Here is a 24785-nt window from a genome sequence, read left to right on the forward strand (position 1 = left end):
TAAAAATCTAATATATCAATACTATTTCACACTATTTCAGTTATTTTCTTTTTTGAAATAAGGTCTTGCTCTGTCACCCAGGCTGAAGTGTAATGGCAAGATTTCAGCTCACTGCAGCTTTGACCTCCAGGCTTAAGCAGTCCTCCCATGTCAGCCTTGCCCAAGTAGTTGGGACTACAGGTATGTGCCACCACACCCAGCTAATTTTTTTATTTTTTGTAGAAACGAGGTCTCACTGTGTTGTCCAGTTTTGTCTTGAACTCCTGGGCTCAAGCGATCCTCCTGCCTTGGCCTCCCAAAGTGTTAGGATTACAGGCATAAACTGCTGCACCTGGCCCTATTTTAGTTATTTTCAAACAGATTTCTATTTATTTATTTAGAGACAGAGTCTCACTCTGTCACCCAGGCAGTGCAGTAGTGCAGTCTCAGTTCACTGCAACCTCCTCCTCCCGGGTTCAAGTGCTTTTCATGCCTCAGCCTCCTGAGTAGCTGGAATTACAGGTACACACCACCATGCCCAGCTAATTTTTGTATTTTTAGTAGAGACAGGGTTTCGCCATGTTGACCGGGCTGGTCTCAAACTCCTGACTTCAAGTGATCTGCCCACCTTGGCCTCCCAAAGTGCTGGGATTACAGGTGTGAGTCAATGTGCCTGGCCTATTTTTTTAATTGGTGAATCATATGAATTGATTTTTGAATGTTAAACCAATCTTTGCCATAATGTATTATCCTTTTTTATGTGGCTGAATTTGATTTTCTCATAATTTGTTTAGGATTTTTGTGATTATGTTCATGAGAAAGTTTGATATAATTTCTTCGTTAAAAGTGTGGGAAAATTTGCTAGTCAAGCCATTTGATTCTGGAAAAGTTTTAATTATCAATTAAATTTCTTTACTAGATATAGGACTTTGCAGATTTTCTAATTTTTCTAAGTCAGTTTCAATAAATTATAGAATATTCATTTAATCTGCAAATTCTAATTTACTGGCATAAATTGTACAAAATAACTGCTCATCTTTTTAGTCTCATGGGATGTGTAATGATAGTCTTTTTTCATCTGTGATCATTGTAGTGTGCATCTTCATTTTCTTTTTTTTTTTTTTTTTTTTTTTTTTTTTTTTAGATGAAGTCTCACTCTGTTGCCCAAGCTGCAGTGCAATGTCGCTATCTTGGCTTACTGCAACCTCCGCTTCCCGAAGCGATTCTACTGCCCCAGCCTCCTGAGTAGCTGGGACTACAGGTGTACACCATGACACCCGGCTAATTTTTTGTATTTTTAGTAGAGATGGGGTTTCACTATGTTGGCCAGGCTGGTCTTGAACTCCTGACCTCGTGATCCGCCCGCCTCAGTCTCCCGAAGTGCTGGGATTACAGGCGTGAGCCACCGCGCCCAGCCTTATTTTCTTTTTAAAACAACAACATTGAGAGAGAATTCACATAACATGCAATTCACTCATATAAAGTATAGAGTTGAGTTGTTTAGTATATTCAAAGTTGTGCAGACATTACCACCATTATTTCTTTCTTGATCAGTTTTTAGGGCTTATCAGTTTTCTTAGCTTTTTTTTTTTTTTTTTTTTTTTTTGGATACAGGGTCTCACTCTGTTGCCCTGGCTGGAGTGCAGTGGCGCGATCTTGGCTCACGGCAACCTCCGCCTCCCAGGCTCAAGCAATTCGAGTGCCTCAGCCTCCCAAGTAGCTGGGATTACAGACGTGTGCAGCTACTGCCCGGCTAATTTTTTTTGTATTATTAGTAGAGACAGGGTCTCACCATGTTGGCCAGGCTGGTCTTGAACTCCTGACCTCAAGTGATCCACCCGCCTTGGCCTCCCAAACTGCTGGGATTACAGGCGTGAGCCACCACCCCCAGCCTTTTGTTTTATTTTGTTTTGTTTTCTTAAAGCCAACTTTTGGCTTTATTGATTTTTCTCAGTTGAGCTTGTGTTTTCTTTTACATTAATTTCTGCCCTTATTTCTTTCCTTATATATTCTTTAGGATTAATAAGCTATTATTTTTCTGCCTTGAGAAAGATACTTTGATTATTGTTTTTCATTCTTTTCTAATGTTTTGTTTTTTTTTTTTTTTTTTTTTTTGAGACGGAGTTTTGCTCTTGTTGCCCAGGCTGGAGTGCAATGGTGTGATCTTGGCCCACCGCAACCTCTGCCTCCTGGGTTCAAGCAATTCTCCTGCCTCAGCCTCCCCAGTAGCTGGGATTACAGGCATGCACCACCACACCCGGCAATTTTGTATTTTTAGTAGAGACGTTTCTTGATGTTGGTCAGGCTGGTCTCAAACTCCTGACCTCAGGTGATCCGCCCGCCTTGGCCTCCCAAAGTGCTGGGATTACAGATATGAGCCACTGTGCCTGGCCTCTAATATATGTTTTAAAGCTATAAATTTTCCTTTGTGCCTGGAGTTAGGCTTATTTAACAAGTTCACATATGTTGTATTCATTCAGTTCAAAATATTTTCTCCATTTCATTGTGTTCTGTTTTTGGTCCAAGGTTATTCAGAAGTGTGTTGCTTAATTTTCCAACATTTGAGGATATTTTGTTTTTGTCATTGATTTTTAACTTAATTCCACTGTGTTCAGAGAACATAACTATTCTTTCAATCTTTTGAAATGTATTGAGACTTACTATGTAGCCTGAATGTGGTCAGTTCTGATTAATTTTTCAAGTGTACTTGCAAAAGAATTACTCTCCAATTGGGTGCAAATTTGGTTAATTTATGAATGATGTTATTCAAATCTTCTATATGAGCAGTGGACAAACTACCGCCTGCTGCCTTTTTTGTACACAAAGTTTTATTAGAACACAGCCATGCTTACTCATTTACAAATTGTCTATGACTGCTTTTGCTCTATAATAGTATGGCCCACAAGACCTAAAATATTTACTTTATGGCTCTTTTTTTTTTTTTGAGATGGAGTCTCGCTCTGTCGCCCAGGCTGGAGTGCAGTGGCGTGATCTCAGCTCACTGCAACCTCCACCTCCCGGGTTCAAGCAATTCTCCTGCCTCAGCCTCCTGAGTAGCTGGGACTACAGATGCACGCCACCACACCCGGCTAATTTTTGTGATTTTAGTAGAGATGGGGTTTCACCATATTGGTCAGGCTTGTCTCGAACTCCTGATTTCAGGTGATGCACCCAGCTGGGCCTCCCAAAGTGCTGGGATTACAGGCGTGAGCCACTGTGCCCAGCCTTTTTTTTTTTTTTCTTGAGTCGGAGTCTTGCTCTGTCCCGCAGGCTGGAGTGCAGTGACACAATCTCAGCTCACTGCAACCTCCGCCGCTGGGTTCAAGCAGTTCTCCCGCCTCAGTCTCCCAAGTACCTGGGACTACAGGCACCCACCTGCCTGTAGTCATGCCTGGCTAATTTTTATATTTCTGTAGAATTGGGGTTTCACCATGTTGTTGGCCAGGCTGGTCTTGAACTCCTGACCTCAGGTGATCTGCCCATCTTGGCCTCCCAAAGTGCTAGGATTACAGGCATGAGCCACCATGCCCGGCCTACTTTATGGCTCTTTACCAGAAAAGTTTGCCACCCATTCTACAGTGTTACTTTTAGGCTCCCAGTGGAAAACCTGGGGTATTTCACAGGATCCTTCCTCCTCTGCAGACCCATTCCAGTTTTTGTCTCTCCAGCATCTTGACGCTGACAAAAGCTCTGCTTAACTTCTCAACTTTTGGGCCAGGCACAGTGGCTTACGCCTGTAATCCCAGCACTTTGGGAGGCTGAGGTGGGCGGATCACCTGAGGTCAGGAGTTTGAGACCAGCCTGGCCAACATAGTGAAACCCTGTCGCTACTAAAAATACAAAAATTAGCTGGGTGTGGTGGCAGGTGTCTGTAGTCCCAGCCACTCAGGAGGCCGAGGCAGGATAATCACTTTAACCTGAGTGGCAGAGGTTGCAGTGAGCCAAGATCATGCCACTGCACTCCAGCCTGGGCGACAGAGCAAGACTCCGTCTAAAAACAAAAACAGAACAAACAAACAAAAAAACTTCTCAACTTTTTAGCTGCTGCTTTCTACTTAGCTTTATAGCCTTTTGGCAGCTGCTTCCAAATTGGCAAATATCTGGAGGAGAAAAGTGGTACAGAGTGTTGGGCTTAACTTATTTGCTTTCTCTATTAGCGTTCCACCAAAGAAAATAGAACCAGTAGTGTGTGTGTGTGTGTGTGTGTGTGTGTGTGTTCACACACATACATATTAGGCTATTTATTGCAAGGAATTGGTTCACACGATGTTGGGGACTAGCTAGGCAAGTCTGAAACCCGTAAGACCAGGTTGCAGCCAGGAGGGACAGGCAGGAACTCTAGGATAGGAGCAAAAGCTACAGTCTGCAGGCAGAATTTCTTCTTCCTCAGAGAAGTTTGTGTTCTGCCCTTAAAGCAACTGATTGGATCAGGCCCACCCAGATTATCTAGGATAATCTTCCTTACTTAAAGTAAGTAACTATAGACTGTAATTGTATCTACCAAATACCTTGACAGCAACACCTGTGTTAGTGTTTGAATAACGGGACTGTAGCCTAGCCAAGTTGATACATAAAATTGACCATCACATCTTCTCTGTAGGAATTCACTTCTTGAGTCTTGGCCACTTCACTAGTTGTCTGATGCCTTCAAACAGATGTTTTTTTTCTGTTTTACTCAGCTTTTCTGAGCGCTCTCCAGTAGGAGGTTTATTCTGGTAGAAACTTGCCCATTGGTAGCAGTAGAAATCCCAGTGTTCTAGAAAATGTTCGGAGGCCAGGTACAGTAGCTCACACCTGTAATCCCAGCACTTTGGGAGGCCAAGGCAGGAGGATTGCTTGAGACCAGCCTGGGCAACATAGCAAGACCCCATCGCTAAAAAATTAGCTTTTTTTTTGAGACGGAGTCTTGTTCTGTCACCCAGGCTGGAGTGCAGTGGTGCAATCTTGGCTCACTGCAACCTCTGCCTCCCGGGTTCAAGCAATTCTCCTGCCTCAGACTCCCAAGTAGCCAGGATTACAGGCGCCCGTCACCACATCCAGCTAATTTTTGTATTTTTAGTAGAGACAGGGTTTCACCATGTTGGCCAGGCTGGTCTTGAACTCCTGACCTTAGATGATCCGCCCACCTTGGCCTCCCAGAGTGTTGGGATTACAGGCCTGAGCCACCACGCCCAGGCTTTTTTTTTTTTAAGAGATGGGATCTTGCTCTGTCATCCACGGTGGCATATAGTGGTGCTATCACAGCTCACTGCAGTTTTGACCTCCTGAGCTCAAATGACCTTCCTGCCTCAGCCTCCTGAGTAGCTGAGACTACAAGTGTGCACAACCATGCCTGGAAAAAAGAGATGGTAAAGAGCCTGTGGAGCCTGTAGCCCACTCCTGAGTAGCTGGGACTACAGGTGTGCAAAACCACGTCTGGAAAAAAGAGATGGTAAAGAGATGGCGGTCTTGGTGTGTTGTCCAGGCTAGTCTCATGCAGTCCTCCTCTCATGCAAACCTTGGCCTCTCAAGGAGCTGGGACTACAGGCATATGCCACCATGCCTGGCTAATTTTTTTGTATTTCTTTTTGTGGAGACGGGGTTTTGCCATGTGGCCCAGCCTGGTACTCCTGGTCTCAAGTGATCCACCTGCCCCGGCCTCCCAAAGTGCTCGGATTACAGGTGTGAGCCACCGTGCCCGGCCTAATTTTTTATTTTTTGGAGAGATGGGGGTCTCACTGTGTTGCCAAGGCTGGTCTCAAATTCCTGGGCTCAAGCAGTCCTCCCACCTTGGCTTCCTAAAGTACAGGGATTGCATGTGTGAGCCATTGTGGGCTGTATGCTATTCCTGAATTAATGAAGATACTATTTAATCCTTTAAATCACTTATCTGATGCTTTTCAGAGATTCCCACATTACTTGCCTTGGTCATATTGTGGATTTTAGAATTGGAATGGTTTCTTGTAATTTTACTAATGCTGAGCATTAAAGAAGGCCTTGCTATTTTTAAGTCTGTATCCTAATCAAATGTTGAGGCCGGGTACGGGGACTCACGCCTATAATTCCAATGCTTTGGGAGGCCCAGGTGGGATGATTGCTTGAGCCCACAAGTTAGAGACCAGTTTAGGCAACATAGTGAGACTCCTATCTCTACTTAAAATAGAATTAAAAAATTAGCTGGGCATGGTTGTGCATACCTGTAATACCAGCTACTTGGGAGGCTGAGGCAGGAGGATTGCTTGAGCCCAGGAGTTGGAGACTACAGTGAGTCATGATCTGCCACTGCAAAAATGTCAAGAAGTCTGGAAACAGTGTTAAATGCAAAACTGTGGCAAGAATTATAGATTTAATATGCTAATCAAAGAAGGGAAATTTATGGTACTTGTCTTTAATATTTAAAGGGTTGGAAGTGATGGAAGGATATGTTTTTCCGGGGGTAGGATTAAACTAGTGCATGGAAGTCACAGTGAGTGGAATAGATTATTTTTGGATATTTTTAGGTAGACTGGGATGAACTAGTAGAGGTGTTTTGTAGTCTTGGGTGGAAGGTTTGAGATCCCAGATTTTGAGGTTCATGATTGGTAAAATTGTGGCGGTGGGTGATTGGGAGACCATCATAAGGTTGCTGGCATTTTATTTTGTCATGTAAGGGCATTAAAAAAAATCTAGCCTTCTTTTTTGAGACAGGGTCTTGCTCTGTTGCCCAGGCAGGAAGACAGTAGCATGATCATGGCTCACTGCAGTCTCAACCTTCTGGACTCAAGCAGTCCTCCCATCTCAGCCTCCTGAGTAGCTGGGACCACAGGCATGAGCCACCATGCCCAGCTAATTTTTTTTTATTTTTATTTTTGTAGAGAAAGGTCTAGGCCGGGTGCGGTGGCTCATGCCTGTAATCCCAGCATTTTTGGGAGGCCGAGGTGGGCGGATCACCTGAGGTCGAGAGTTTGAGACCAGCCTGACCAACATGGAGAAACCCCGTCTCTACTAAAAATACAAAAAAATTAGCCGGGTGTGGCGGTGCATGTCTGTAATCCTAGCTACTCAGGAGGCTAAGGCAGGAGAATTGCTTGAACCTGGGAGGCAGAGGTTGCAGTGAGCCGAGATTGTGCTACTGCACTCCACCCTGGGCAACAAGAGCAAAACTCCATCTCAAAAAAAAAAAAAAAAGAAAAGAAAGAAAGGTCTCGCTATGTTGCCCAGGCTGGTCTTGAACTCCTGGGCTCAAGCGATCCTCCTGCCTTGGCCTCCCAAAGTGCTGGGATTACAGGCGTGAGCCACTGTGTCTGGATTATTACATTTTTAAAGAAGGCATTTTTGGCCAAGTGAGGTGGCCATGCCTGTAATCCCAACACTTTGGGAGACCAAGGCGGAAGGATGGCTTGATCCCAGGAGCTTGAGACTGGCCTGGGCAACATAGTGAGACCTTGTCTCTACAGAATAATTTAAAAAGGGGAAAAAAAAATTAGCCAGGCATGGTGGCACGTATCTGTGGTTCCAGCTACTTGGGAGGCTGAAGTGGGAGGATTGCTTGAGCCTGGGAGTCCAAGTCTGTTTTTTCTTTTTTTTATACTGACCACTATACTAATGAGGAAAAAAAATACATTTTTAATATTAAAAAAGAAGTAAAGATGGCTGGGCACCGTGGCCCACGCCTGTAATCCCAGCACTTTGGGAGGCCGAGGTGGGTGGATCACTTGATATCAAGGTCAAGAGTTTGAGACCAGCCTGGCCAACGTGGTGAAACCCCATCTCTACTAAAAATACAAAAATTAGCCAGGGCTGGTAGCACGTGCCCATAATCCCAGCTACTCGGGAGGCTGAGGCAGGAGAATCACTTGAACTCGGAGGCAGAGGTTGTAGTGAGCTGAGATCATGCCACTGCACTCCAGCCTGGGCAACAGAGCGAGACTCCGTCTCAAAAAAAAAGAAAAAGAAGATATCATTTAGGTACAAAGGATAGCCCTTCCCAAGGAAGCCTTACACTATATACCATAATTTTTCACTTCATATTTTAACATTTTTAAAATCAGGATGCATCTGAAAATTATATTTAATACAATAGTGCTGCTTTTTCTTAAAAAGTTTTTAGATTGATGATGTCTTAGCGTCAAGTGTCTTAGGACTCAGAAAATGGTGTGTGGGTTACATTATCTACATTGGCCTAATTTTTGACAAGACTGCATGAAAACTTTTGACAGCAATTGGTGCTGGTCCTTGAACTAGATGACCTTTACACTGTTTTCTGACAGTGATTTGTGGATTGTTTATAAACATGAATTTTCTACATGTTAGCTCTGTTACTACAGTACTTTTGACAGCAATTGGTGCTGGTCCTTGAACTAGATGACCTTTATACTGTTTTCTGACAGTGATTTGTGGATTGTTTATAACATGAATTTTCTACATGTTAGCTCTGTTACTATAGTACTGATTTATGGATCTGTCCTCTAAAGCCTTCAACTCTTTTCTTGCTATATAAATGCTTAGCTCTTTTCTATAAAATAGTCAACTGTATTTACTAATATACTTTTAATTTTTTAATTGCACTGCTTTAAAAAATGTTATTACTAAAAGTATATCCCTTGGATTTCCTAGAAGTTTGTCTTTAAATTATTCTTTACAGCCTATGCAGTTGTTCCTTTAGAGAGTTTTAGGTAATAGCCAAGTAAAGGAGTATCCTGGACACTGAAGACCTTACCCTGGAAATTCTATTATATGTTGACCAGCTTTTTTGTAGGAGTCGTGAGCTTTCTTTGAACTATTATGTGCCTTGGATTGTTCTCCTTAAGGTTTCATTAGAATGACCTTAACTAGTTAAGTTCAATCAAAAGAGGAAGCACCCCACATGGAAATTATAGAATTCCATCTAACCAGTATTTAGGTAATAAAGTTGAAAGAAGTTACAGCAGAATTAGATCTCTCTTTTTTTTTTCCCCCTGAGACTGAGCCTGTAGCCCAGGCTGGAGTGCAGTGGAATGATCTCAGCTCAGTGCAACCTCCACCTCACAGATTCCAGCGATTCTCCTGCCTCGGCCTCCCGAGTAGTTAGAACTACAGGTGCCCACCATCACACCCAGCTAATTTTTTGTATTTTTAATAGAGACGGGGTTTCACCATGTTGGCCAGGCTGGTTTCGAACTGCTGACCTCAAGTGATCCGCCCACCTCAGCCTCCCAAAGTGTTGGGATTACAGGCGTGAGCCACCGCACCCAGCCTCACAATTAGAACTTAATTTGAACTCAGATTGTAAAATCAACCCCCATCTGGAGGTATTTGATTTAGAGGCTCTGTTGTAGCAATTATTTAAAGAGGAAAGGTGCTAGATATGCCCATTATCAGCACAGGAAGATTATATGTCCTAGCCCCTGGTCTTCAGCTTGAAATCACATTTCCAGTCCTGTAAAACATACATAGAAATGCTGAAGTGATTTATACCTATAAGGAGCAGCGGCACTGCATGGTGGTAAACAGCATGGACTATGAAGCCAGAAGTCTGGCTCCACTGCTTGTTAGCTGTGTGACTGTGGGAACTTTCCTTAACCTCCTTCTTCCTTCAGTTTTCTTATGTGTAAAATGAGGGTAACAATGGCATCTACCTCATAAAGTTTTTTGAGTATTAAATAATATTTATAAAGTACTTAAATAATATATAGTGCATGATATGTGTTAAATCAATTAAGTTTAAGTCCATCTGGACTTAGGATGTAATCTTTGCAGTAATTTGACATATGAAAGAATCCAGCAGATTAATTTGTGATTCTCATTTAAGATATGTTCTTGAGTAATTAGGTTTAGATTTGATTATTAGTTGAAGAATGCTAGAAAACTTTGCTAAGTTTGAAAAGTGTTGTAATATTTAGGACCTTTTTATGTATACTATACTTATAAGTTTAATTTTTTAAACATCTACCAGAACTTTTTTTAAAAAGTACTTAAGGATTTGCTTGGTAGGCATTTGAAGTGCTAACACAGGAAAAGAGCATCTATTAAGCTAAATGTAGTGAAGATGTTTGATGGGAATGCCAAATTTAGGGGATTCATGTTTTATATTTAAACTGGAGGTGGGTACAAGAGTTTTTATTATATGGTTCTTTAAATCTTTTTATATGTAGTACATTAATATTTTTAAATTAGGTAATTAGGCTGATACAGTTATAAAAAAAACTAAGGGTCTTTAGACTGTTAATATACTGAACTTAAGGTCTTAATGTAAATCCAAGTAACTCACATAGCCTTTTATGTGCACAAAAGCTGTCTTTCAACGTAAGTTATATTGACAAAAAAGTACTGTAACTCATATAGTCTTTTATGTAAGTTAAAAGCTGTCTTTCATCTAAGTTATATTGACAAAAACGTACTAAGGGTAGTAAGTTAGGAGTGTCAAATAGAGGAGACAGGAAAATTTATCCAAGCAATTCTAATCTTGTCAATCTGTCATTGTACTTTTATCTGTCAGCTTGTTAGCCTGGCCTGTGATTTGTAGAGAAGGAGGAAGGAAAAGGGAAGTGGAATCAGAGGAGTACGAGCTTTCCTGTGGAATTGTAATGCCTTCTTCTCTCCTGCTTCTCATTATGATTTTCTTCCAAGTAGAAATGAGGAGCAGAAATAGTCCTGTCCACAGATATCCTTTGAATTTTCTGCCTTGCCAAGCTTGTGTAGTTTTTTGCCTTAAATTCTATTTTGTAGGCTATTAATATAGCTTCACCAACTCTCTTTTGGGTATCTGCCCCTTTTCCATCCTTCACCATTTTTCTGTTGTGTTAGTTTCATGTATTTTCATAACCCTTGTGGAGTATGATGATAACAACCCTTCGTAGTCTGTTACATATATAGTTTTTCAAGTCTGTTGTCTTTGTTTATAGGATCCTTTGCCATACAAATGTTTTTAAATGTTTTGTGGTCAGATTTGTCTTTCTCATTTCGCTTTTGGGTTTTGGGTCTTGATTAAAAAGGCCTCCCAACCCCTAGATTGTAATCTCCTGTAACATTCTTGGAAAAGAATATTGTTGTGATTCAGCTTCTCATCTATGAAATGAAAAGATTATACTGAAACAATAGTTCCCAAACATCGCCAGTCAGTGGGAGATCACTTGAGGAGCGTGTTACAAGTTCAGATTCTCCAGACCCAACTAAAGACTTATTGAATAAGAATCTCTGGGGAATGGGGCCCAAGAAGATGTTTTAACAAGTTCCTCTAAGTGATTCTGATTATCATCTGGATTTGAGAACCATTGGACAATATGATCACTGAGGTCTCTTCTGATTCTAAAATATCATTTCTGTATTATGTAACTCTTAAATAATACATTATCTCAACAACTAGATTGTAAGCTCTTTGAAGGTAAGCAAGACTGTGTCTTAGGTAATACCCTTTTCTTCACTGTCAGCCCACTAAGATACTTACTACCTCACTCCTAGACAGTTTTAGTAACCTTCTCTTATAGCCCCTCCAGTCTGTCTGTGGTCTTATTTATCTTAAAGCAACATTTTGAACATGACACCTTCCTGCAGAAGCTTTGGCTACAAGACAGAATCCTATTTTACCTTATAATCTAAGTGCCTCTGTAAACTGGCCCCAACTTTTTGTCTTTAGCTTTACCCAAGGGAGTGTGTACAATTATCTAAGCTGTGCTTTATACAGCTCCTTAGATGATGATGTGCATGGTCTTCCCTGGAATTGTATGATATGGTGGTAACCTTGACTTTTCCCATCCTTTTGCATTAATCCTTCACTCTAGCCTGATTGGTTTACTTTCTTTCTCTTTCATATGGTAATAAAGCCTTGTTTATTCTTATTTTCCTGCCAGTTATTTGTCATTCATCTTGCCTGGAATGCCCTTTTTCCCTTTTCTGTATCTAATCTCTGCATATTAATAGCTACACAGTGGAGTATTATGCAGACATAATAAAGAATGAGGAATATCTGTATGAACTCCCACGGAGTGATTTCCAGGATATACTGTTAAGTAATATAACAAGGTACAAATTATGGTATTTTATTTGGTAGAATATGGTATTCTATCTTTTGTATAAGAGAAAAAAGGAGTTAAGAATATATGTATATGTACACACATACTTCCTTATGTCTGCAAAGAGAAACATTAAAGATAAACTAACAAAACCAATGCTATGGTTTGAATGTATATGTCCCTCCAAAATTGTTGTGTTGGAACTTAAACCCCCAAGGTGATACCATTAAGAGGGGAGGCCTTTAGGAGGTGATTAGGCCTTATAAAAGGGAATTGAAGGAACCTAGCTAGCCCTTCTCCTTCCATCATGTGAGGACGCCTGAATGCCATTATCTTTGAGGAACAGCCCTCACCAGATACCCAGTTTGCCAGCACCCTAATCTTGCTTGGATTTCTCAGCCTCCAGAACTGTGAGAAAAGAAATTTCTGTTCTTTATGAATTACCCAGTCTCAGGCATTTTGTTTATAGCAGCACAAATGGACTAAGACAACTGGTTATCTGTAGGAAATAAATAGGAACAGATTGAGAGGGAAAAGGGGGAAGGACAGAGACTTCTCTGAACATTCCTTTTTTATGAGTCTTCAACTTCAGAACCATGTAAATGTTTTACATATTCAGGAAATACATTTTAAAAATAATGGAAAAATGCTATGATTGAATAAAAAGAGAAACAAATGAACCTACCTTACAGAACATACAGAGAAAAAATACACAGTAACTTTTGAATATAGCATGCTGACTGTACATCCTTAGTGGGATATGCTTTAAGGACAAAAAGAACTGCTCCCTTGACCAAAACACCTAAACTTAGTAGGTTTATTGTTACTAGTAATTTGACATTATAATTCTGAAACTAGTCTATGAACCAAGAATTTCAATGTGAAGGAAAAGATACACTAATATAAAGTGAGTTAGGCAAAACCAGTATTAAATTTGAACTGAAAACATCAGTATAAACTCTATGAATGAATGAGAGAGACTGGGTCTTGCTCTGTCATGGGTTGGAGTGCAATGGCATGATAATGGGTTACTACAGCCTTGACCTCCCAGGCTCAAGTGATCCTCCTTCCACAGCCTCCTGAGCAGCTGGGACAACAAGTGTACACCATCACACACCCAGCTAATTTCTTATCTTTTGTAGAGACTCAGTACTTTCGGAATATGGTAGCCTCTTACTGTGAGTTCATAATAGTCCTAGAAGGAGGTCTTGTAGACATTTTAGATTTTCCCCATCCCTCTCTGTTTCCCCTCCCCCAAACTTCATCCCATTTTAACCTATTCCCAGAAATTCTGGGTGTCACCAGAGAGCATTATGTGCAGCAAAACAGAAAACCTGCTTAACAGAAAACATTAGCAGAGTTCTCATTAGCATGCATAAAGAAAAAGCACAATGGAACTAGACCAAGTGGTTTTCACATAAGAACAGACTGGAAGGGCTAGGATTTTTCAGTTTGGAATGAAGGTTTGGCAAAGATATAATTACTTCTTAAGTTTGATTATGGGATATGGGTTAAGGGCAGATTAGCTTATTTACCAAATTCTGTGGCATCCTACTTCATTTTCACCTCCCACCTCCTACACAGAGTGGAGATACGGTCCTAAGTATAAACAAGGGTACTGCCTTTTGAAAGATCATGTCCTTGCACTATTAACGGTATGAAATGGTGGCTCACGCCTGTAATCCCAGCACTTTGGGAGGCCAAGGTGGGTGGATCATGAGGTCAGGAGATCGAGACCATCCTAGCCAACATGATGAAACCCCGTCTGCACTAAAAATACAAAAATTAGCCGGGCGTGATGGTGCATGCCTGTAATCCCAGTTACTCAGGAGGTTGAGGCAGGAGAATTGCTTGAACCCGGGAGGCAGAGGTTGCAGTGAGCTGAGATCGTACCACTGCACTCCAGCCTGGGCAAGAAGGGTGAGATTCCGTCTCAAAAAAAAAAAAAAAAACAGTATGCAAGCATTATGCTTTTGAGATACATCAATATTATTGCCCCCATGCCATTCCAATTAGTTTTTTTTGTTGTTTTTTTTTTTTTAATCTGAGTAGTTCAATGGTAGGATACTGAATTTATTTAAGGGAATAGTGATCTAGGTAAATATCTTGTTTTCTTCAGAAATAATTGATTAGGAGAAATTGCAAATAAGAAAATATATAAATTTATTATCTACAGGCTGTTGTGGATTCATACTCAAGATGATTGTTCTAGAGAGAAACCAGTACATTCTTTTTTAGGTGCAAGGAATATGTAGAGATAATTCCACTATCAAAGACTGTATATACATTTTCCAAGATGGGGAGATGATGGTGATAAAACTATTTTGCTGTTCCAGGTCAGTAAAATCAAGATTTAACAAAATATGGGCCTTCATGGGAGGCCTGTGAAATAAATAATAAAATATATACTCTTAAAATATATAGCTCCTCAGAGTGTATAAAATGCTTTCACAGAATGTATGGAAGTGAAGCATGAACTGGCTTGCTGGATGTTTTCTTTGCTTCACAGCTGTATATTCTGGGTTCCATTATTAATATACATTTTAACTCTTGCTGCCTTTCCAAAGCAGTCTCTTCAGTTACTGTTAAGCTATAACAGGGTGGTGAACCTCTGGTTCTTGCACATTGCTGTGACCTTCAGAGTTGTGTTGACCAAAAAATAGTTTTGCAGCAATAGAGAATTATATTGTTGTTGAAGTGTTTTGTTTCTTTTTTTTTTTTTTTTTTGAGATGGAGTCTCTCTCAGTCACCCAGGCTGGGGTGGTCTAAGCTCACTGCAATCTCCGCCTCCCGGGTTCAAGCAATTCTCCTGCCTCAGCCTCCCGAGTAGCTGGGACTACAGGTGCACACCACCACACCCAGCTAATTTTTGTATTTTTAGTAGAGACGGGGTTTCACCATGTTGGCCAGGATGGTCTCAATCTCCTGACCTCAGGTGATCCGCCCACCTCAGCCTCCCAAAGGGCTGGGATGACAGGCATGAGCCACTGCGCCTGGCTGTGTTTTGCTGCTTTTTTTCTCTTTTTTTTTTTTTGAAACAGGGTCTTGCTCTGCTGCTCAGGCTGGAGTGCAGTGGTACAATCACAGCTCACTACAGCCTCGACCTCCTGGGCTTAAATCATCCTCCCGCCTCAGCTTCCCAAGTAGCTGGGACTACAGGCATGCACCACCATGTCTGGCTAATTTTTAAATTTTGTTTAGAGATGAGGTCTTACTATATTACCCAGGCTGGTCTTGAACTCTCAGGCTCAAGAGATCCTCCTGCCTTGGCCTCCCAAAGTTCTGAGACTACAGGTGTGAGCCACTGCGCCTTGCCTTTTTTTCTTTCCTTTTTTTTTTTCCCGCCTTCAATCTCTTCTGAGGACGAAGATTCATTTGGGGGATGGCTACAGAAGTGAACCAGGGTAGGCAATGAAAATATCATTCAAAGTTGAATGAAGCATCCATGCTGGAAGGGGAATAGAACCTTACTATTATATTTAAACTGCCTGCTCTGGTTTGTTGAAGAACTTGGTATCAGTTTGCTTCTTAGGTTTCATAAGTCAAGAGATTTTTGTTCCATCATTCTGGGATTTTAGAGGAAATAGAGTTTATAGGGGACTTTGGGAAATGCTGGGTTCGGTGATATCTGAAAGTATGTGCCATTAAACATTAATCCTGGGCTGGGTGTGGTCGTGCACACCTGTAATCCCAGCACTTTAGGAGGCCGAAGCGGGTGGATCACCTGAGGTCAGGAGTTTGAGACCAGCCTGGCCAACATGGTGAAACCCCGTGTCTACTAAAAATACAAAAATTAGCAGGGCATGGTGGTGGGTGCCTGTAATCCCAGCTACTTGGGAGGCTGAGGCAGGAGAGTCGCTTGAACCCAGGAGGTGGAGGTTGCAGTGAGCTGAGATGGCGCCATTGCACTCCAGCCTGGGCAACAAGTGAAAGACTCCGAAAATCCTTCAGGATTTTTTTTTTTTTTTTTTTTTTTTTTTTTTTTTTTTTGAGACAGAGTTTCGCACTTTCGCCCAGGCTGGAGTGCAATGGCGCCATCTCGGCTCACTGCAACCTCCACCTCCCAGGTTCACGCCATTCTCCTGCCTCAGCCTCCCGAGTAGCTGGGACTACAGGCGCCCCCACCACGCCCGGGTAATTTTTGTATTTTTAATAGAGACAGGGTTTCACTGTGTTAGCCAGGATGGTCTCGATCTCTTGACCTCGTGATCCGCCTGCCCCAGCCTCCCAGAGTGCTGGGATTACAGGTGTGAGCCACCGTGCCTGGCTCTGAAGGATTTCTTGAAAAAAGAAATTCTGAAGCCAAATCCATTTGGGAAAACTCTGCAAACTGAATCCTCTCTTGGAGTTCCATAGTACACTCTGATCTTACTCGTCAAAGCATTTGTTTGTTATAAACAACTTAAATATTGATAGGGAGGAGAGTAAAATTGTATTAATAGAATGTTATACAGCCCTTAAAAATGAATGAACTAGATCTCAATCTTCAATCATGGATGGTTCTCAAGAACATTTAGAAAAACATTACAGAATGAGAATGAGGCATATAGTATATAATTTGTGTGTTTTTTAAAAACTGTATGCTTTCCCCAGTATATCTGAATAATAAACATGCATTTTAATAAAGTCTGAAAGGATTCCTACCAAGCAAGTAATGATAGTTACTTGGAGAAATGACTGGGATTGGGAATGATGAACAAAAGGTCCTTTTTTGCATTATCTGTAAGGTTTGAATTTTCTTAGGAATATATTTGTGTATTACTTATAATAAAAATTAATTAAATGCAAATACCTGTTAAGTGCTGAGAAAGTTACTTTATTTTCCCTCCGTGGTGATACCTACCCTGCTAAACTCCAAGTACATCCATTTATTAGTTCACCATATACAAATTAAACTGATTTTGGAGCCCTGGTTTTATAAACTAGGACATTTTTTATACCATGATAACAAAATGATTTTCTTACATTATGAAGATTAAATTAAGTGGCTTATACAGTCTAGTCCATGCAAGTTCTCAAGAAGCAGGCTCAGTCAAGCTTATTGTGTGTTGGTTCAAGAGATCTTTTCGAGTGCAACAAAGAGAAGTTTGAACTTGGTTCTTGAGCAGCTGGAGGAGCTGTAAATAGATTGGAATATTATGGTTCAAAACCAGTTAAGATTAAAGAAGCAGACCGTCTTTGGTAATGTTCTTTCCAATTCCATGGACCTTGTTCTTTATCTTATTCTGTAGACTTGATTTTGACATCTGAGCCACACTTGAAGGCATTGGTGGTTCTGTTTGACTTTACCAATCACCAAACATCAATTTTAAATGGCTGCATTTTTGTAATATAAATACTTTATTTTTAAGAAAGGATAATTGTGAAAAAAGCTGTAGTCACATTGAAGGTTTTCTATCAATACATTCACTTTATTCCTTCAATTTGCTTAATAAGAGCCATTGTCTGAGAAAGATTTCATCAATTGAAAGTATCTCTTCTTTAGCATGATTTATTTTCAGGCATATTCCTCTATCCGTCTTATCAAAGTGGTCATTTTTACATTTCATCTAAGTGAAAACTTGGATCAGGGCATAAACTGATCAATTTTATGCTAAAAATATTTTAATATATGTTATGAAGGGATTCAAAATTTCATTTACATTACAGATATTTATTATGTTTATTTTTTATAGATGTTTATTGGCACCTACCACATGCTTGGTATGCCAGGAAATTCAGAGTATTAAAATGCATTACTGCCCTTAGTGAGCTTCCTGTTTCCTAAAATATTAAGCATGTAATCCATATGCATACAAATTACTGGTGATTTAAGATGATTCTTCCACCAGAATGCCAGTGGAAATTTGTACAGTGTATACTGTGAAAGTGCTAAGTAGAGTGAACTCCAGGAATATTTTGAGTAGCCGCCATCGAGGATGGAAGGGTTGCAGGGCATGATTAACCAGCAGAAAGTTATGAGGCCCCCTGTGTGGCTGCTGTGGCATCTCCATCCTGCCTGATCACTGGGGGTCTTGCACGTGGCAGTCACATAGTGTGTGTTGTTCATGGGGACTCTGCACTGCTTTCGAGAGAGATGAATGACATGATTAGCTTTACAGCCAGTGTGATTTTGAGGTGGGGTTTCGGGATTGAGCATAAGGTATACAAAGTGAAAGAGAGAAAAGGGGAGATAAAAAGGAGAACTTGAGCTCTACAATCAGAATTAGCTTTTTTCTTCAGCTCAGATGATTCTCACACTGGCTTTAAGGTTGTGATTGTTTTTTAATTTCCTGGTGCTTAATTGTTGCAACAGTGTATGTGTCAATTTTAAAAAAACATAGGTTTTCTTTAGTTGAAAAGTTGGACTCTCTGCTGCCCTATGTCTCTGTAATATGAATACCACAAAATTATTGTACCACCATTTAATGTAGAATTGATCATGAATGTGACCAAAGTCAGTGAATTTGATGTCTGTTCATGGATAAAATTATTTCCTGGTAACAAGTTTATCTGCATTCTTAGTAATTTGATAAAGACCATTTAAATCAGCCCAATTCCTATCGATATAAAAATCACAAAAATGTTTAAGATGCCTATTTCTCCTGAGAACAGGAATGCTAGCTGTCAGTTTTCTAGTTTTGCTTTCATACCATGGAATTCCTTAGAAATCTGTTTTGTGAGTTCTAAACCATGCATATTCCTGTGTTCCAGGATTTCTCTCTGATCAAACGGACAGTTCAGGACTCAGAATCTAAGGATGAATGTTCACCGTGGCAGTGACAGTGACAGGTTATTGCGGCAGGAGGCCAGCTGCTTAGTGGATGATACTTCAGCTGCAGCCCAAGAAAAAGAAGCAAATAGCCTGGCTTCATCTGGTCCTCATAATCTTACTTATCCTCTAGGTCCCAGGAATGAAGGTACAGTGATTAGCTCTTGACTTAATTTGGGGGGCTTTCCAATACCAGAGCATCTACTCTACCCAGAAGGCATGAATGTTTTTAATCTAAATAAATTATCCAATTAATTGCTTAGCTTGCATATCACAATTACATAAAGCTGACCTTCACAGAAACTCTCCACTTATTTAATCAGTCTAGCACATCTAATATGGTGATAATGGTATTAAAACAAACAAACAAAAACAGCCACAGGTTTGGAGTCAGAAGACATATTCAACTTCTAGCTCAGCTGCTTATTAGTTGTAACCATGGATGAGATCCTCAGTCTTTCTGAGCCCTGCTTTTTCTTTTCTTTATTTTTTATTTTTATTTTTATTTTTTGAGATGGGGTCTCACTCTTCACCCAGGTTGGAGTGCAGTGGCGCGATCTTGGCTCACTGCAGCTCTGCCTCCCAGGCTCAAGTGATCCTCTCACCTCAGCCTCACGAGTTGCTGGGACCACAGGTGGGTACCACCACACCCAGCTAACTTTTTATATTTTTGGTAGAGACAGGGTTTCACCATTTTGCCAAGGCTGGCAAGCCTCACTTTCTTAATCTAGAAAACAAGGCTATTAATATTCTTCCTAGGCCCGGCACGGTGGCTCACGCCTATAATCCCAGCACTTTGGGTGGCCAAAGCAGGTGGATCACTTGAGGTCAGGACTTCAAGACCTGCCTGGCCAATGTGGCGAAACCCCCATCTCTACTAAAAATACAAAAATTAGCCGGGCGTGGTGGCAGATGCCTGTAATCTCAGCTACTTGGGAGTATGAGGCACAAGAATCGCTTGAACCTGGTAGGCGGAGGTTGCAGTGAGCCAAGATCACACCACTGCGCTCCAGCCTGGGCAAGAGAGGGAGACTGTGTCTCAAAAAAAAAAAAAAAAAAAATTCTCCCTACCTCACAAGGCTAGTAGATTAACAAATTAATAGATGTGAAAGATCCCGATAAACTGAGATGCTTTTTAACTTTTAATTAAAACAATAGCACCAATAATAGCAACTACCATTTATCGAACATTCACTGTATTAGGAACTTTACATACATTCTTTAGATCAGGGGTGGCAAACTGGTCAAATCTGTCTACCTGTTTTTGTAAATAAAATTTTAATGAAACAGCCATCATGTCCATATTGTCTATGGCTGCCTTCCTGCTACAGTAGTGGCAGAGACTGACCACAAGCCTAAAATATTTACTTTGTAGCCCTTTATGGAAAATTTGCTGACTCTACTCCAGATTAGTCCTTACAACTATTATCCTTGTTTTACAGATGAGGAAACTGAGGCTTAGAAAGCTTAGGTAACTTGCTCAGGTTCACATTGCTAGGAGGTAGTGGGCTGAGATGATTTCTATATGTGTATTAACTGACAGAAAAGCCTATGACTGCCGCTGAAGAGTACACCATTAGGGAGAACTTGTGCAAGGAGTCTGTTTTCTTACTCGCCCATTTAAGCAGGATAGAACCTGAGGTGTCTTCTTTGGGTTTTGGAATAAACCCATTTTAATTGCTTCATTATTGTGGAGAAATCAAGCATTCTAAAGAACTGAATTAGTAATTCTGGTATCTATTTCTTTTTTTTTTTTTTAGACGGAGCCTCGCTCTGTTGCCCAGGCTGGAGTGCGGTGGCGCGATCTCGGCTCACTGCAAGCTCCGCCTCCCGGGTTCACGCTATTCTCCTGCCTCAGCCTCCTGAGTAGCTGGGACTACAGGCACCTGCCACCATGCCCGGCTAATTTTTTGTATTTTTAGTAGAGACAGGGTTTCACTGTGTTAGCCAGGATGGTCTCGATCTCCTGACCTCGTGATCCGCCCGCCTCGGCCTTCCAAAGTGCTGGGACTACAGGCGTGAGCCACGGCGCCCGGCCCAGGTATCTATTTCGTTTTTAATAAACAGCACCTCACGTGTGAAAGCCTATCCTGGTGATCAAAGTGGGTTGCCTGTGGGTTACCTGGTGATTGCCTGTGGGTTACCTGGAAGCGTAGCTTTTGGTGTGCAAACATGAGACCACATTGAAAGTTTATGAGAAGCTATGGGATGGGAACTCTAAATAGGTTTTTGATCTAGATTTTTGTTGCCTTTTATCTACAAACAAATGGGAAAAAAACTAAGTGTCCTCTACCCAACAATTTATTTGGTTGTTTGAGTGTAGGAAATCAGACTAATTTCCCAGAGGTCATAGGCATTAATCATGTTCCTGAATTTGTTTACAAATTTTATAAACAAGAGGAATGGGAGTAATTCAGTTGTATTGATAACTTTTTTTTTTTTTTCAAAAAGGGCTTGAAGAAAAGATAGAAAAATGTTAACAAATCTTGCCAAATGTAGGTGATGGGGCGTATGTATTATATTAAGTTTGTGCTTCCCTATGTTTGGAATTTTTCATTAAAAAACTTTTTTTTACATTAAAACAAAATAGGGCTGGGTGTGGTGGCTCACACTTGTAATCACTTTGGGGAGCCAAGGTGGGCGGATCACTTGAGGAGACTGCCTATTTAAAAGAACCCTTTGGTAATCCTTTGTAAATACTTACTTCTGATTGTCTTCTATATACATCCAGATTTCATATATCTAGTTTTAAGCCTGTTTTGTATCATGCAGTATTTTACATATATATATAATTTTTTTTTTTTTTTTTTGAGACAGTCTTGCTCTGTTGCCTAGGCTGGAGTGCAGTGGTGCAATCTTGGCTCGCTGCAACCTCCACCTCCCAGGTTCCAGAGATTCTCCTGCCTCAGCCTCCTGATAGCTGGGATTACAGGCACCCACCACCACTTCTGGCTAATTTTTTTTTTTTGAGACAGAGTCTTGCTCTGTCGCCCAGGCTGGAGTGCAGTGGCGCGATCTCGGCTCACTGCAAGCTCTGCCTCCCGGGTTCACACCATTCTCCTGCCTCAGCCTCCTGAGTAGCTGGGACTGCAGGCACCCGCCACCACACTCGGCTAATTTTTTGTACTTTTAGTAGAGACGGGGCTTCACCATGTTAGCCAGGATGGTCTCGATCTCCTGACCTCAGATGATCTGCCCACCTTGGCTTCCCAAAGTGCTGGGACTACAGGCGTGAGCCACCGCACCCGGCCTATTTTTAAGTGCTCTCACATCCTTAATTTCAGTTTATAAGTGAAACAGCCCTGTGAGGTATATGGAGTGAACATTATTTATCCTCAATATAGATGATGGACCAGGTAGAAAAATTAAATAAATTAACTGGCCAGGCGTGGTGGCTCATGCCTGTAATCCCAGCACTCTGGGAGGCCAAGGTGGGCGGATCACGAGATCAGGAGATAGAGACCATCCTGGCTAACACGATGAAACCTTGTCTCTACTAAAAAATACAAAAAATTAGCCAGGCATGGTGGCGGGCGCCTGTAGTCCCAGCTGCTCGGGAGGCTGAGGCAGGAGAATAGCGTGAACCCGGGAGGCGGAGCTTGCAGTGAGCTGAGATCGCGCCACTGCACTCCAGCCTGGGCGACAGTGTGAGACTCCATCTCAAAAAAAAAAATAAAATAAAAAAAGGAAAGGAAAGAAAAATTAAATAAATTGCTTAAAGAAAACAGCTTTTTGGTGATACTAACAGATTTCATGAATGAATCCTAATGCCATTTGCACTGGAACTTTTCTGCTGAGAGTAAGACCTGCCGTTTTGAAAAAATAGTGTAGGTGATGTTAGGATTCTCCTGTACATAGTGAAAATGCCTTTTACTGTGAATTTCTAGGAAAAGTAATATATTGGAAAATTAAAGACTATCATTATCCCTTCTGAAAAATAAAATTTGTTTTTGTTTTTGTTTTTGTTTTGTTTTGTTTTGTTTTATTATACTTTAAGTTTTAGGGTACATGTGCACATTGTGCAGGTTAGTTACATATGTATACATGTGCCATGCTGGTGCGCTGCACCCACTAACTCGTCATCTAGCATTAGGTATATCTCCCGATGCTATCCCTCCCCCCTCCCCCCACCCCACAACAGTCACCAGAGTGTAATATTCCCGTTCCTAAAATTTTAAAACAATTTTGAAGAATCTGAAAATGAATAGTTTTGGCACATATTAGTAGCAGGTTCCTTAAATAAAACACGGGAAATATAAAAGTATTATTTAGCAATAGAAGTGAAAACAAGTAAAAAGTGATTGCCTCTGAACCAACACCAGGGAAGGTATAGGGAATAGCAGGGGAGACTGCTGGGCCTCCACATAAATTCTTCTCTACTGTTTTTCTTAACCATATACATAGTTGACTTTAGAAAATTTAAATAATGTTCAAGTGTGGGCATCCTGCCTTCATCCTCTCCCTCCCCCAACCCTCACATGTACATGGAAGAGATCCAATATAAGTCTCTAGTTTTTTTGTTTGCTTGCTTTTTACTTGCTGTAGGCAAGAGGTTTTTTTTGCCTGTGAACATCTAAAATTTGGGGGTTTTTTGTTTGTTTACTTGTTGTTTTAAAGAAGACAGGGTTTATTTTTCTCTCAAGGCTTTTGCTCTCAAGTTGTTTTGGTTTCTTTGTATGTTCTTTTAGACCTCTCACTTGACTATGCCTCTCAGCCAGCAAATCTTCAGTTCCCTCACATAATGCCCCTTGCTGAAGACATCAAAGGTTCTTGCTTCCAAAGTGGGAATAAACGGAACCATGAACCTTTTATTGCTCCAGAAAGATTTGGAAACAGTAGTGTGGGCTTTGGCAGTAATTCCCATTCCCAAGCACCAGAGAAAGTGACGCTTCTTGTAGATGGCACACGTTTTGTTGTGAATCCACAGATTTTCACTGCTCATCCGGATACCATGCTGGGAAGGTAACTGATGATAATTTTCTTCCAAATTCATTCTGTTCTCTATAAATAAAAATACCTGCTGTTTATCTTGCATTAGATATAACAATAAAAAGTATTGTATAGGTTGGGCGCGGTGGCTCACGTCTGTAATCCCAGCACTTTGGGAGGTCGAGGCAGGCAGATCACCTGAGGTCAGGAGTTTGAGACCAGCCTGGCCAACATGGTGAAACCCTATCTCTACTAAAAATACAAAAATTAGCTGGGTGTGGTGGTGGGCACCTATAATCCCAGCTGCTACTTGGGAGGCTGAGGCAGGAGAATCGCCTGAACCTGGAAGGTGGAGGTTGCAGTGAGCCGAGACCACACCATTGCACTCCAGCCTGGGTGACAGAGCAAGACTCCCGTCTCAAAAAAAAAAAGCATTGTATTTTTATTTTTCTGCCCTCATACATTTGTGAAAGGGAGGGCAAGCTGGTAAAAGCCTAATACATGTTGGTATTTCGGGGTGGGGAGAGTACTTCATTTACAAAGCCAGTATAGTAAAATGAGCCCCACAAAAGGAAATAAAATCTATTTGGAAACTATGAAAAAATAACCTGCTAAATCTCATTCTCTGCTCCTCTACAAATTCACTCTAAGTAATGTTTTCAGAGTTTCACAGGTCAAAGATGTTGGGGGTAAGGTGAGACCTAAATCTTGCTCCCTTTTTAAAAAAAAAAAAAAAAAAAAACAGTATTAGGCAAATGTTCTGCATGGCACAAGAACAAAGCTATTTTACTGAAAAGCATTTCCCTGCCATCTATTGCAAGTTTTATGCTTGGCAACAGATGCTATACTGTCATTTTCTAATGTCTTCCATTACTATTCAAGTTTTTTGAAATGGAATCTTTAAATAGAATCTTTAAACCTAGTTGTTTTGTTGTTTGTTTCATAATTGCCCTCTTTATTCTTCATGGTCCATTCTCTGTGCTGCTTCATTCAGATTTATCTCCTCTTAACCGTCTCTGGCCCCCAGATTTTTAGGGTTAGAGTTTAGGAAATGGAAATAGCCTACTAAGGAAGAACACTGTCCAGGAAGGAGTCTCAGAGCCTGGGCTAGGAGTAAAGAGATTGTCTTTCTGGCCAACCATAGACCTTAACCTAAGGAAGAGCAAATTGGGATAAGA

The 24785-nt window shown here is 41.0% G+C and overlaps 1 protein-coding gene across 8 annotated transcripts in view; it reads left to right on the forward strand.

Moving 5' to 3' along the window:
• KCTD20 (potassium channel tetramerization domain containing 20) overlaps positions 1-24785 on the forward strand; it is a 48447-nt gene that overhangs the window by 8696 nt on the left and 14966 nt on the right. The window contains exons 2-4 of one of the 8 annotated variants that reach the window (XM_024357165.3): positions 82-180; positions 18621-18826; positions 23367-23640. In XM_024357165.3, coding sequence (XP_024212933.1) covers positions 18667-18826; positions 23367-23640 — 434 coding nt within the window. In that variant the 5' untranslated portion in view covers positions 82-180; positions 18621-18666. Of the gene's footprint in view, positions 1-81; positions 181-14165; positions 14264-15924; positions 16062-18620; positions 18827-20600; positions 20720-23366; positions 23641-24785 lie in introns of those variants that run through there. The other 7 variants (XM_016955350.4, XM_063812412.1, XM_527371.7 and 4 more) reach the window with 7 other exon arrangements.

The sequence above is a fragment of the Pan troglodytes genome, chromosome 5, assembly GCF_028858775.2.
Source record: "Pan troglodytes isolate AG18354 chromosome 5, NHGRI_mPanTro3-v2.0_pri, whole genome shotgun sequence".
Lineage (NCBI taxonomy): Eukaryota > Metazoa > Chordata > Mammalia > Primates > Hominidae > Pan > Pan troglodytes.